This window comes from Littorina saxatilis, linkage group LG2 (genome assembly GCF_037325665.1).
Source record: "Littorina saxatilis isolate snail1 linkage group LG2, US_GU_Lsax_2.0, whole genome shotgun sequence".
NCBI lineage: Eukaryota > Metazoa > Mollusca > Gastropoda > Littorinimorpha > Littorinidae > Littorina > Littorina saxatilis.
This window is the reverse complement of record NC_090246.1, coordinates 53,850,429-53,864,447: the sequence shown is the minus strand read 5'-3', so window position 1 is coordinate 53,864,447 and position 14,019 is coordinate 53,850,429. Positions and strand designations below refer to the sequence as shown.

General features: G+C 42.7%; 1 protein-coding gene and 1 long non-coding RNA gene across 4 annotated transcripts in view; one reads left to right on the top strand and one right to left on the bottom strand.

The window, feature by feature from the left end:
- The window catches only part of LOC138959269 (uncharacterized), a 156,751-nt gene that overhangs the window by 74,014 nt on the left and 68,718 nt on the right, over window positions 1–14,019 (bottom strand). The window lies entirely within an intron of this gene.
- Window positions 371–14,019, top strand: part of LOC138959268 (netrin-1-like) — a 107,642-nt gene continuing 93,993 nt past the window's right edge. For 2 of the 3 annotated variants that reach the window (XM_070330672.1, XM_070330673.1), the window contains exons 1-2: window positions 371–1,212; window positions 2,691–4,109. In XM_070330672.1, the coding sequence (XP_070186773.1) occupies window positions 3,029–4,109 (1,081 nt within the window). In that variant the 5' untranslated portion in view covers window positions 371–1,212; window positions 2,691–3,028. The remainder of the gene's footprint in view (window positions 1,213–2,690; window positions 4,110–14,019) is intronic. The other variant, XM_070330674.1, reaches the window with a different exon arrangement.

The window sequence follows — 14,019 nt, the reverse complement described above, 5'->3', positions numbered from 1 at the left end:
CAGACACACTTGGCCTTCTAATTTAAGCATCACTCCACCCCCACCACTACCATCACCGCGCTCAAGGTAACTTGCCCCCCCCCCCCCCCCCCCCAAAAAAAAAAAAGTTTTTGATTGTTTTCGCCCCCACCAACACACCCCCCCCCCCCCCCCCCCGTAACATGGGGAGGAGGAGGGGCTAAAATGTCCCTCCATTCATGTTGTCATTTCCACTTTGTAGCCCTCCAAAGTCGGCACTTAGGAAGGTGCCAAAAGTGGGCGTGGTTTGCGCCTGTGACGAACAGGCGGCGCGTTCCAATCAGAGGCGCTCCCGAAGCGCGCATATCAAATTAATGGAGCATTCACCAAAGCTGTCCCTGTTTGCTATATCCCCCGTTCGGCGTAGAAGCGCATGTTGTGTGTGTGGTGAGTCGTGCTGTTTCGGCGTTATACGACGGATGCGTTTTCACACCCTTGTGAATGAGAGAGAATTTTTTTTATCGTGGACTGATAGAAAGAGAAGCAGTGAGTTGCCATTCCAACAATGACTGAGTGATAGTTGAGGAAGAGTGGTTGTGCTGCAGTGTCTACTGAGGATGCTGACACTAGACTAGTGTTGTAGCTGAAGTGAAGTGAGTTGTGAGACTGACTGAGCGCCGGAAAGCGCTTGGCTCTGATCTGCTCCAGTCTGGCACCGTAAGCTGCCAAGCGTGACGGCGGTGCCAGAGAAGCGTATCGACTGGTGGCCGGGACCTCACTGAACACTCTTCTCACCTGTGGCGAGGGGGGCCCGCTTAGCTGGCCGTGCCAATCACAGGTATCACCACTTTACCTGAAGTCGGAATCAGCCGTTACCTTGCAGTCAGGATAAGCAACAACGCTGCTTTTTGTTTACCAGCATCTCTTTCTCCGCAACTCGATTGGAAATCCCACCTTTACCGAAAGGTAGGTTAAAGTAACAACGCAGCTTGTTCGCCATCTCAGTTTCTTCTTGTACTTGACACTTCGTTTGGACATTCTACCCTACCTGAATCGAGGATAAAGCAACAAACTTGGCGCAGCTTTTTACCAGCTGAGCTTCTTCTCAGTTCAGAACTTGTGACATCGGAGGTTCTGCTTTCTTTACCATCCAACCTTAATATCTGCATTTCCTTCAATGATCTCCCGCGTCTAACGGCAGTGAACAGAGACAAACTGATTGTCTGTCGGCTCTGGTCTAATTGTGTACTGAAGGTTAGTTTGATTTGTTAACTTTCTGCTAAACACGAAGTATATCAGTAGTTCAGTGTGTGAATAACCTGTATAAGCTGTTTTAAGGATTCTACGGGACCGTCCTGTAGTCTCAACAGCGCACCTTTTTCTCTGTTTTCAGGATTTGTGTTTTCTAGCAATGTGTGTGCCAGTACAGTGCTAGAGAGAAGCGGAGAGTATCATCAACAAGTGTTGTGTACGCCGAGCACAAGACAAGCTAAACAATAACAGGAACAGGCGCGTTGTGCGATTGTCTGCTTCCCCCGACAGTGAATTTTTCTTTCTGTCTGCTTGGATGTTTTGTTTTGTTGTTTTATACACCTAGCGCGCTGTTTACTCACGGAAATAGACCTTCAGTGCGGTATAGTGCCCCGAAGCAAGATTGAGTCGTTGGAGCTTGAAAAAGGTAGCATAAAATAATAAATGAATAAATAAAAACATTAAAACAAATTAAAAAATACATAACACATACAATAAAAATAAATACATAAATAAATAAATAAATACAAGACGCGATATATATTCTCTCCAGTTTTCAGCAGTTTTCTGTTTTAATTGTTATTCATATGATATAGTTTCAATACAGCTCTCTTTGTGTTCTTTTTCTTTTTCCCCCAGGAGAGTGTTTCATGCATTCATGTGACTTCTTCGCAGAGAAAGTGTGAAGGGGAGGGGAGAGCTGTGTTTGTCCCGGATATCGTATATCAGTGTTCCTACAGTGCTAATCCGCTTATACTATCGCCCTGGAATTTGTCTGTGCCGCATCGGTCTACACAGAGTGCGAGCCGAGAAAAAAGTATAGGCAAAGAAGCCAAGACAGAGACAGAAAAACGACTAGACAGAATGAAAGCCATGCTGTTCTAACTTGCCGCTGAAAAATGCTAGGAGGTAGAGTAGCGGAAATGTTTAAATAAAAATGAGTTACTGTCTTAACATCTGCTTTGGAATCTGCTAGTTTATGTGTGTGCTAAGTCCTACGCGTGTGTGCGGTTTATGCTGCTGCCGAGAAAATGTATGGGACTTGTGTCAAGGAATTAGGAATTGCTTAACTGCTGGTTAGAAAGAGGCCAAGTTAGGGGAAATGGTGACAAATTACAGGGGAGAAACCAAGGATTTTCAGCTATACGATAATCATTCATGTTCAGTTTTGGTTTAACACAGTTCGTGAAACGTCTTTGGGCGGAGTTTAGTGCACCGCAAAGACAGATCTTGAATTGGATTTTATAACGATATATTTGGATTATACGAATGCACATTCGGTTAATCACCAGCAGAAGTTTTTTGTAAATCCAATGTCGGTCTGAAAACAATCATAGGTTCACTATTTGTGAGCCAGAAAAAGCACTGTACACTTAAGTGTAGTAAATTATAAGGTTCACAAGTTGGAACCATCGTTACATAGACTGTTTAGTTTTTTGCTACATATACACGTTGCATACGGAAGTGTTGTTTTATTTCAGCCACGTGGGCGAGCGTGCAGTAAAGTTTCAGCAGTGCGCCTGGAACTCTGGGCTGGAATACCCATCTGCTCTTTTCCCCCCAGCCCAACACACAGGATGAAGTGAAAACATCTTCGGCGGAGCGGCTGAAAAACTCATCAGCAGAACACAGTTTCTTTACACTCTCCCGGGTACAAACTCACAAAACATGTGAAAAATATCTTCTCTTTCCCTCCAGAATCAAAAGAGGCCCTCAGGGATACTTGAGGGAAGAAAGTGTGTGTGAGTGAGTTCACTCTACAGCCAGGGAAGATAGGATAGAAGAGAAGGACGAGGAGAAGTATATCAACCATTCCACAATGTGTCCCAACACACGATCACATAGAACTGCTTCCTGCAACACACAGACGTGGAACCGATGGCGCGGCTGTAACAAGATGGTCGTTGTGTTGACGTTGGTGGTGATGTTGCTGTGGCCGACATTGGCGTCGTCGCAGCCCTATAGGAACATGTACGCCTCCCAGCAGTCGCCACCAGACCCGTGCTACGACGAGAACGGAACACCGAAACGCTGCATTCCGGACTTTGTCAACGCCGCCTTCAGCAAAGAGGTTGTGGCTTCCAGCACGTGCGGTTCGCCTCCTACCCGCTACTGCAAGTCCAGCACGGACGAGAGCGGTCAGATCAAGCGCAACTGCTTCATCTGCGACGCCAACCACCAGATGCGTCGCCACCCTTCCGCCTACCTGACGGACCTCAACAACCCCAACAACCTGACGTGCTGGATGTCGGAGCCCTTCGTGCAGTACCCTCAGAACGTCACCCTGAAGCTCAGCCTCAACAAGAAGTACGAGTTGACCTATATCAGCCTGCAGTTCTGCTCGGCCCGCCCGGACTCCATGGGCATCTTCAAGAGCGTGGACTACGGCAAGAGCTGGGTGCCCTTCCAGTACTACTCCAGCAACTGCAAAAAGATGTACGCCAAGTCGCCGCGCTCCGCAATCACTAAGGCCAACGAACAGGAGGCTCTGTGTACAGAGGCGTACAGCAACATCGACCCTCTGTCCGGGGCCAGGGTAGCCTTCAGCACGCTGGAGGGACGGCCCTCAGCCTACGCCTTCGACAACAGCCCCGTGCTGCAGGACTGGGTGACGGCCACCGACATCATGGTGGTCTTCAACAAGCTCAACACCTACGGGGACGAGTCTCCGGACGACGAGGGCTCAAGGGAGAGCTACTACTACGCCCTGTCTGACTTCGCCGTGGGAGGCCGCTGCAAGTGTAACGGGCATGCGTCCCGCTGCATCACCAACAGAGAGGGGAGGCTGGTGTGCGAGTGCAAGCACAACACGGATGGATACGATTGTGAGATGTGCAAGCCCTTCCACTACGATCGTCCTTGGCAGCGGGCCACCTCCACCGAGGCGCATGAATGTGTCGGTGAGTACTTTAAGTGACACATATATACACATGTTTTATGTAGTACAGTTGTGTGGTTGTAATTAAAGAAGTTTAGGTGATCTTTGCCGTAGACAAGTAATTCAGCATAGCCCTTAAACTTGAACAAAACTTTCAGACAAGATTTCTTTGAAATATCAGACAACCTTGATTTAAGTTGTCGCTGACAACCTTAAATGTGATACCGTGCAATATATCGCTGTACTCGGAATTTATGTCAAAACTACAAGTGTTCATTTAAAGACATGCGTACTATGTTAGGTGAAATAGTAGCTGGATACGGAATTCACATAAATGAAATATTTTTGCCAATTTTATCGCTCTTATTCTGTGTTACTACACAGTTTAGCAATTAGCTAATCTGTGAAAGATGTACAAAACTGAACTGTTGAACATGTTGACTTATTACATGCTTTTGTTTTTAAATCGATGTAGGCTATGGAATAGATTTAAATGTAATGATACAGGAATGACAACATTCTTAAATTTTGAATTAGATACCAACAAACTAAGACGTTTGTGATGTCAACTTAGTAGTTTGTTGACCTGATTCGAAAAGCAGTGCACTTTTAGAACAGCACTTGGGACGACTATCTTTCTTTGTTCGCTCCGTCAAAAGACACCATCACACTAAGGACCGGAAGCTGTCTCAAGGTAGTGTGAAAAGGAATCCTGGGAAGACATTTTTCCCTTGGGGAGCGGGGTAAAGGGTCAACATGGATCGGGGTAATTCTAAAGATTCCTTCCCCAAAAGGGACGGCGTTACAGGGTATTTGTTCAACACTCGATCCCGAAGTGGATCTCATACATTTTAACCGGGCTGATAGCACGTAAGCTAGCAATTGATACCAGCGATTGTTTCCTTAAATCTCCCTGTTTGAAGGAATGATACGCCCCTTGTATTCAGCCCCCTTGCTTGGCACATTCATTTTGCTAGTTTTGCAGGTTAGCCCTCGCCCTGCAACTGTAAGGTTAACACATCTTTGGTTAGCCAATCTCCGCTATACTGTTATGTTAAAAACCTCTCCGTTTTTGTGTGTGGTGTTTTTTTCTCCCTTTATTGGTAGTCTGTTTTATGTAACAGAATTTAAACAGGCAAAGATGACGCGTTACTGTTACAGAAGAGTTCACCTTTCAACGCTTTGCGAGGTTTTCTTTAGACGCCCATAGAACTGAATGAAAAAATAGATACTATGGAATGAATTGGCGTTTTGCTAGTGGCATAGAACAACGAAGTGTAAAGAGAACACCTGTCCTTTAAAAAAAAAACTGTGGCGAAATATCGATAAATCTCGATATAGCTCGAACCAAGTATACCTCACATTAAAAGAACGTCAGAAGAAAACCTCATTTGTATGAAAACGGTATGGATTTAGCTGAAAGCTATGAAATGGATTTCAGCTATGATTCTACATGTAATAGATTCCACACATAAAGCCGGTCACGCGTTAATATAATATATATATGGTCCAGAAATCGCCCCTTGGCAACAGACATGATGACGATTAATAACAGTATGGAAGGATATATATGTCAGGAAAAAAAGATATCACTTCAATCTGAACTATAGTCTAATGAACATCAGACAAATCCGTATTACTGTTACCATTTTATGTGTATAGGGGTTGTTTTGTGACACTCGATAAAATGGTGTCAGGTCTGGAGGAGTTTTATTTTATCAATAATCTACAGTGTAGTACGTGAGGGAATAACTCGGTCTCTTAACGAACAACGCCGGGTTGAATCAAACGGTATACAATAACAAAGCATTTTTTTATCTCATGAAAGTCATGTCAGCTCGTGGTTTGTTTTTTTGTTTTTGTTTTGTGTGTGTCAAGTTAGCTCTGTTGAAGCTACTTGCACAAATATCCGACTTGTTTAAATCATAATAGATTTTCTTCTCCCTTTTCTTGCTCTTCACCTTTTCATGCCAGTAACATTTTCGTTATCGTTTTTTGCGCCTGGTTAAGTGACTATAAACGACGTTTGGTCTACATAATCATTCAAATGCAGAAATCGAAAGCATTTTGGACAGGTAGGTTTTATCCTTTACTGGACTAGTAGGTTGTACTTTCTTGGATATGTATTTGTACGCAACATTTTGTAATATCATGATTATGTTGGCAATGAAAAAGTTATTATGATTAAAGAGTTGGATGAGTAAGAAGTTTTTTCACTCCAAAAACGGTAGAGCATGTTGTCATTTATGAGCTTGTGCGGCTTAATTTCTTATCATATTATTGTATAAATAGTTATTGCCAGCTTTAAAAACGAATGTCAATGTCACAAATCGGAAATCTTTCAATGAGAAGATTGTAATTCCTCGCATTGAATAATATCTATAAGTTTTGAGCCTTGGTGTTACTTAGTACAAAAACCCACCCTGGTAGAGACCTCCGTACAATTTCACTAACAAATGTGCTCGCGCATTCTGATAAATTCACACCTGCTTGAGCATTTCTTTCCGCACCTTCGTCTTTCGCGACGTTATGAGCCATAAATCATTTCACAATACCCGTGAGGGGCGAAAAATATCGGGTAGGTTTGAAGGCACAGTCCTTCCCCTGCCTGAAAACAGTTCGGCTTAATTGCTACTATCTCACATCTGGTCAGGCTTTAACTTAGAATACGACCACCACCCCACCACCCCCACCCCACCCCCCCTACCCCCACCCCCCTTTTCGACACACACCAAAAATAAACATCATGACTGCAGAGTAGGTATTTTTAAGGATTCATTTCAGTTTTCACAGATTGACACCAGTGTCAGTAAAGAAATTAATTCATCCAAAAAGTCTCGCTCTGCAAATGAAGCACCACGGCTGTTGATTTTTGGTATGTGTCCAAGAGCATTGAGGGATGGTCTAACTCAACAACATCATGGCTGCGTCCTGTGCAGAGTGGGGATTGTATTGATTATTTTCAAAGATTGACACCAGTGTCAGTAAAGAAATCAATTCATCATTACCCAATATTGACGGACTGTGTGATGATATCTTCTGCTATGGTCTGTTGAGACAGTGATATCAAAATCAAGACCGGAGGTCGAGATTTTGATATCACTGTCGAAACAGACCAATAGCAGAAGATATCATCACACAGTCAGTCAATGTTAGATATATTGCTAATTCTCTGGACATGTTGTATTTACTGTAAAGAAATTACAAAAGTATTTGTCTCAGTTTTGGCTGTTCCATATCCCTACCTCTGATTATTATTTCATTTTGTTCACTCTTTTCTTGTACTTTTCAGTATTTTCAAATGTCTTTTCTTTCAAAAAGTATTTAGTCACTTGCTCAACTAAATTCTGGGATCATTACATTTTCATATATATTTGTTTGTTTTTAAATTTAGGTGTTTTTGTTTTTGAAGTGGGGAAACAATAAAGAGGTCGTCGATATCAAAACTGATATCGACGGAAATGTCGTCGATATCACTTTTGCACTGAGCTCAGTTTTGCCCAATTGACCAATGGAAATCCACGTAACATATGAAATAGCAATATAAAAAAAAGTCCCGCTCTGCACCGGACGCACCACGGCTGTTGATTTTTAGTAAGTGCATTGAGGGATGGTCTAATTCCAGACAAAACAAGAAATTCCTCCGAGGTAGGAAAAACACCCCCGTCCTTACCATTCTCACTGCCACCAACTGAGAAGGTTATTTCCCTTTGACCATTAATATGTCCCTCTATAAGTCCTTGTAGAATCTTAATCCACCAATAACTCCCTAACCGTGTGTTTGACTGGTCCCAATTTTTGTAAGGACCGTCTCAGGAATGTATAAAACCTGTTCACCAAGTTTGGTGACGATCGGTCCGTTCATTCTTGAGATCTATATGCGAACACAAACACACAAACAAACAAACAAACAAACAAACAAACACATCGACCGAATCCTATACACACCCCTATACCGGGGGTGTAAAAAGCCTGGCCGGGTCCCAGACGGTGTGTCGAACAGTGGTGTACACAAGAAGGACTGTGCCCTTAAGAGTTTGCCATGTGCTCTTTAAAGTCACGGGCAAATGTTTTATTCGTACAGCCCTCAAACACCTGTTTGATAAAAGAAACTAAGAAGACACAACGAACCAAGCCCATATAACAGCTCCTCCCCTTGCTATAAGAATAGTGGGTGGGTGTTTGGAGTAGGGTTATAGGGAAGTACTTCTTCATCACCGCCACCTCTTGCACTAGATTTTAGTACCTGGTGAACTTTGTCAGGATAAATTGAAGTGTTTGTTTTAAAAATCAGTTTTTCATATGAATTTAGACCATTGGTGAACTTCGTCAGGATAAACTGAAGTGTTTGTTTTAAAATCAGTTTTTCATATGAATTTAGACCATTGGTGAACTTCGTCAGGATAAACTGAAGTGTTTGTTTTAAAATCAGTTTTTCATATGAATGTAGACCATTGGTGAACTTCGTCAGGATAAATTGAAGTGTTTGTTTTGGGTTAAATGTTTAAGAATATAGCCTACTTGTGGTCTAATGTTTACAATTCAAAAGGTTATAATCATCAACTTAAGTCAGTGGTTTATTTTTATACAGTACTTGTGCAAAAATGAGAAGGTACCACACAGCGTGAGTTACGGTGTCTACATCCCACTTTGGGTTCCAATATTGTACATCTGCACCTGGCCTGAATTACATTCACAAGCAGCTAATCCATTTAATTTATTTGGCTTTTCTTCATGTGCATTCAAGCGTGAACGCGGAATATAAGAGAAAGAACTAAAACGGGGGTTCCTGGTAAAACACAAAAAAGTAAGAGAAAAGAGAGAAGTACTGACTGCTTGAGGGGTAAAGTTCACAGTTTAAAGGTTCTCGACACCAGACTAAAAACAAACGAACAAAAGTAACAACAAAGAAAAGGCTGGAGGTAGCATATATACAAGTGCAAAAATATCACAATGCATAAAAAAGACTTATCTGCAAAAGGGGATCAAGCATAAAAGTAGTTCTTTGGGAAACGCGGGAGAACAGGTGTGCGCGTGCGACAGGGCATGTCAAACATGGTACTAAAAACACACGGTGCAAAGCAGCAAACGAAAGCAGACAGCTTGTCTGTATTGAGAGATAACTGTCAGCGAAAAAAGTTAGCTGTTCGACGGTGAATGGTTTGAGATAAGTTGAATATATATATATATATGTGCTGCATTCGATTTGTCAGTTAACAAAAAGTTTCATCAATTGAGCAAGGTATGCTAAGGTTATTGTATGTAACGTTGCATTTGATTTCTGAGTTAAATATGAAGTTATTGTTGTTGAGTAATGTGCTAAGATAGCATTATAGGTAGCACTTTGCTTTCGATTTGAAAGTAAAAGAAGTTTAATCTCTTTCGGTATTCAAGTTAACATTCTGTGTTTGAGTTTAAATTAGAAATGCAATAGATATATATTATATACGATGGTATACGTAAAGATCAGTGGCTTCAACATACTTGAATTTTATTTAATAATGAGTGACCACATTCAGTAAATAACCCCCCCCCCTCCTCCCACTCCCAACTCCTCCCCCTTCGCCCGAACCTTCTCTGTCAAAATAAAGATGGACTCATGGAAATGTATCAAATGCGTTTTCTTAGACCGGGAATCAACGAGCAATTCGTGTCTTGACGTATTTGTTACAAACTATATATAGTTACGTATTGCGATTGTTTAAACTATGTATTCAAGCCCTTCCCGTGTGAACGGTCATGTACACCATCACAGATCTGGGAATTCTTGTATGCGGAATGAGAGCATCCTTCCACCTGAACACGTACATACCCAAAACCAACAACCTGCATGGCTGCATGCGTTCAGTGCAGAGGGGGGCTCTTTTTCTGAACTTATTTCGCACATTGACACTGTTGTCAATCACATGCAACAAATATTCCACAACATTTCTCATTCTGCACAGACATTATCTCGGCCGTTTAATTGTAGACGATGTTCAAACTGAAGGATGCTTTAAAACATGTCCTATATGGGAAACCCTGGATCTATTATTTTGGTGAATATGATCGCTTACACGAGATGGACAGTAAGTAACTTTAGAGGGACTTTCTTTACCCGCAAGGTGTGTGTTAGTTGACACTAAAAATGTACAGAGGTCGATTTTGAGTCAGGAAGAAATAATAACGCCTAGCATGGTCAATGTTACTTACTGGAACCAAGTGTTTAAAAAACCCGTTAGCTCCTTTTGTAGCACCATAACGGAAAATCATTTAATTTCCTGCACTTATTCGTAACCATACGTTGATTGTATCCTTCTGAGTTATTCTACGGTCCAAGAAAAAATATTGGATACATCTACATTTTTATACTTCTGAGTGTATCCACGGTGTAAAAAAACAGACATTATTTGATACTATTTGGTGAGTCCATCGCCATTTGTATACTTCTGGGTGGATCGGCGCGTGCGCTAGTGCTTGCGTGCGAACAAGCGTTAGTGCATTTTTAAAGAAAAAAATAAAACCAACAACAAAAATTTGAGAAGAAGAATGACATAGCATAATAGCAAGTGACAGACAGCCATTTTTCAGCAGCTGCTTTGAATTTTTCTTACAAACATTTCAGTCGCTCGTCTTTCTTCGTTCATGCTACTCTTACACTGTGCCGAATTGCCCTTGCGAATAGAATTTTCCAATAATTCACAATGATCGGGACATGGTCGCAAGACATTCGTAAATGTTCTTAACCATTCGCCACCATTCGTCTCTTGTTTTGAACATAGCAACATGTTCCTAATATTCGCAAAGAAGTCATATTCTTAACGTTTTTGCAACGTACTTGTAAGATTTCGCAAGACATTCGTAATCATCGCAATGTATTCGTAACGCTCGCAAGGCATTCGCAACCATTCGTTATGCCTGTCTCACACTGTGCTGAATATCCTTGCGAACATTCGTAATCATCGCAATGTATTCGTCAGGCTCGCAAGGCATTCGCAAACATTCGTTATGCCTGTCTTACACTGTGCCGAATATCCTTGCGAATATAGATTCGTATGCATTCGCAATTATCAGTAGACATTCGCAAGCACTCGCAACCATTCGTAAGACATTCGCAAGGATTCGTAAGGCTTCGAATGGTCAATATTTTTCCTGTCCATTAGTCTCTTTTTTGGGCCAAATACAACATGTTCATATACACATTTCTTGCGAATGTCTTACCAGAGACATAGATATGTATGTCTCTGGTCTTACGAATAGTTGCGAGTGCTTGCGAATGTGTACCGATCATTGCGAATGCCCTGCGAGCGCTACGAATACCTTTACGATGATTACGAATGGCTTGCGAATACTGAAGAATATGCATTCCTTGCGAATATTAGGAGCATGTTGCTAATACTCGCAACAAGAGACGAATGGTGGCGAATGGTTAAGAACATTTACGAATGTCTTGCGACCATGTCCCGATCATTACGAATTATTGGTGAATTCTATTCGCAAGGGCAATTCGGCACAGTGGAAGAGCAGTATTACGAACAATGCGAATTGCATAATCGCTTTATTGGTAAAATGTTTGCAAGCACTCGCAACACTCGCAAGGCCACTCGCAACGTTCGTAATACATCCGCAAGACATTCGTATATATATGGATTTGTATGCATTCGCAATGATCGGTAAGGCTTCGAATTTTCAATATTTTTTCCTGTCCATTCGTCTCTTTTTTTGCCGAATACAACATGTTTATATTCGCAAGGATATTTGGCACAGTGTAAGACAGGCTTAAAGGATGTAAACCACAACAGCTGTCGATATACGCGACGTATGAATGGATAATCATCACGTTCCCGTAGAGAGCACGCAAGGGACTTTTTTCTTCCATCTTTTTCTCATCTGACTGTGAAAAGATAGGTATCTACTACCCGCGGGGTGTATACTGCAAGGGTGTGACTGAGGACAAGTGAAACCCTGTATGAATGAAGTGTAAATTCGGATAGCACACTTCACTGTCTGTTGTAAAGTTAGATGCAACAAATATTCCCACGCGGCAGTGGTGATGTTCATTGAGGTGGTGAAAAGGAATATAAAAGACTCGGAGAAAGATTGCGTGACAACGGGGAATGGGAACGGTCTGAGAGAGAGACCGACCAAGAGAGGGGGGGGGAGAGGGGGAGAGAGAGGGGGGAAAAGACACAGAGCATCAGTGTCTGCGTGTCTGTCTGTCTGTCTGTCTGACTTTCTTGAATGTGTGTCTGTATATAGACGCGTGCGTGCTCGCGCGCGCACGCGCGCGCGTGTGTGTGTGTGTGTGTGTGTGTGTGTGTGCGTGCGTGCGTGCGTGCGTGCGTGCGTGCGTGTGTGTGTGTGTGTGTGTGCTCGCGTTTGTCTGTCTCAGTGTTCGTGTGTCATATACATATCTGCGTATGAATGAAAGTGTCAGACTGAAAAAAACCGAGCAATCTGTATGTAGTGCTTAATATGACACCCATCTTTCAATGAGCCAACACAACCCATTGACACACACGCTGACTGCTGTCAAAGGAAACGTAAACATTGTATGAACATCATCACTTGATTGTGGAGAAGATAGAGAGTGCACCTACTGGTGATATGATTGCTCTTTCAATGAAACGACAATCCTATTACATGATTGTGTAGACTGCGTACGTGTGTGTCTCTCAACTACTACTTGTCACCCAATACTACGGTCTACTTTTTTGTGGTTTTCAAATTAATTGATCCTTCTTGTTATTTATTAAACCTTCTTGTAAATAAAGCCTTTTAAGTTACATTTAAATGTTTCTTTGTTTGTTTCTTTCTTATTTTGTGTGTGTGTGTGTGCTTCTTTTCTCTTTCCTTCTTTTTTTTCTCTGTGCAGTTCATCCTTTCTTTGTTTTTTTACACTCTTCCTTTCATTTTACTTTCGTTGTATGTTTGTTTGTATGTTTGTACATGTATATTTATTACAAAAGCACCAATATGCGGAGGTTAAATCAAAGAGGGTAAGAGCTCTTACCCTCTTTGGTTAAATGACTTAGTGAAGGCCTCTCATTATGGAAGACTTCACGTTCAAATGTATTGGTTCTTTCTTTCTTTGTTTACCTTGATAGTTTGTATGTTTGGTAAATATTCAGAGGAGGAAGACCGATTTGCGGAGGTTACCATTTCCTCATACTCTGTTGTTTTGGGACCGAGTTGCTGGCAAGTTGCATGGTATGTCACGTTTTATGTTGAGAGCAGCACATTATTCGCGCTCTGTCGCCCCATGCCCAGGTAGTGCCAAGGAAATCAGTGTCACGCCTCACCGCCCTGGCAACTTGTCTGTTGAGCTCTGCCGGGACAAAATCTCTACAAACACGCGCAATGGAAACAGGGTTGGGGAACGGGAACCGGGGGGGTCTAGCTACTACATAATTGTCTGTTGGGCGTAAGAAACATCTCTACAAACATCATCCATGGGAACAGGGACGCGGGAACCGGGGGGTCTAGGTACTATTGTCTGGTGGGCTCTGGAACAATGGAAACAGGGTCGTGGGAACCGGGGGGTCTAGGTACTCTTGTCTGGTGGGCTCTGGAACAACGGAAACAGGGTCGTGGGAACCGGGGGGTCTAGGTACTATTGTCTGGTGGGCTCTGGAACAATGGAAACAGGGTCGTGGGAACCGGGGGGTCTAGGTACTATTGTCTGGTGGGCTCTGGAACAATGGAAACAAGGTCGTGGGAACCGGGGGGTCTAGGTACTATTGTCTGGTGGGCTCTGGAACAATAGAAACAGGGTCGTGGGAACCGGGGGGTCTAGGTACTATTGTCTGGTGGGCTCTGGAACAATGGAAACAGGGTCGTGGGAACCGGGGGGTCTAGGTACTATTGTCTGGTGGGCTCTGGAACAATGGAAACAGGGTCGTGGGAACCGGGGGGTCTAGGTACTATTGTCTGGTGGGCTCTGGAACAATTGA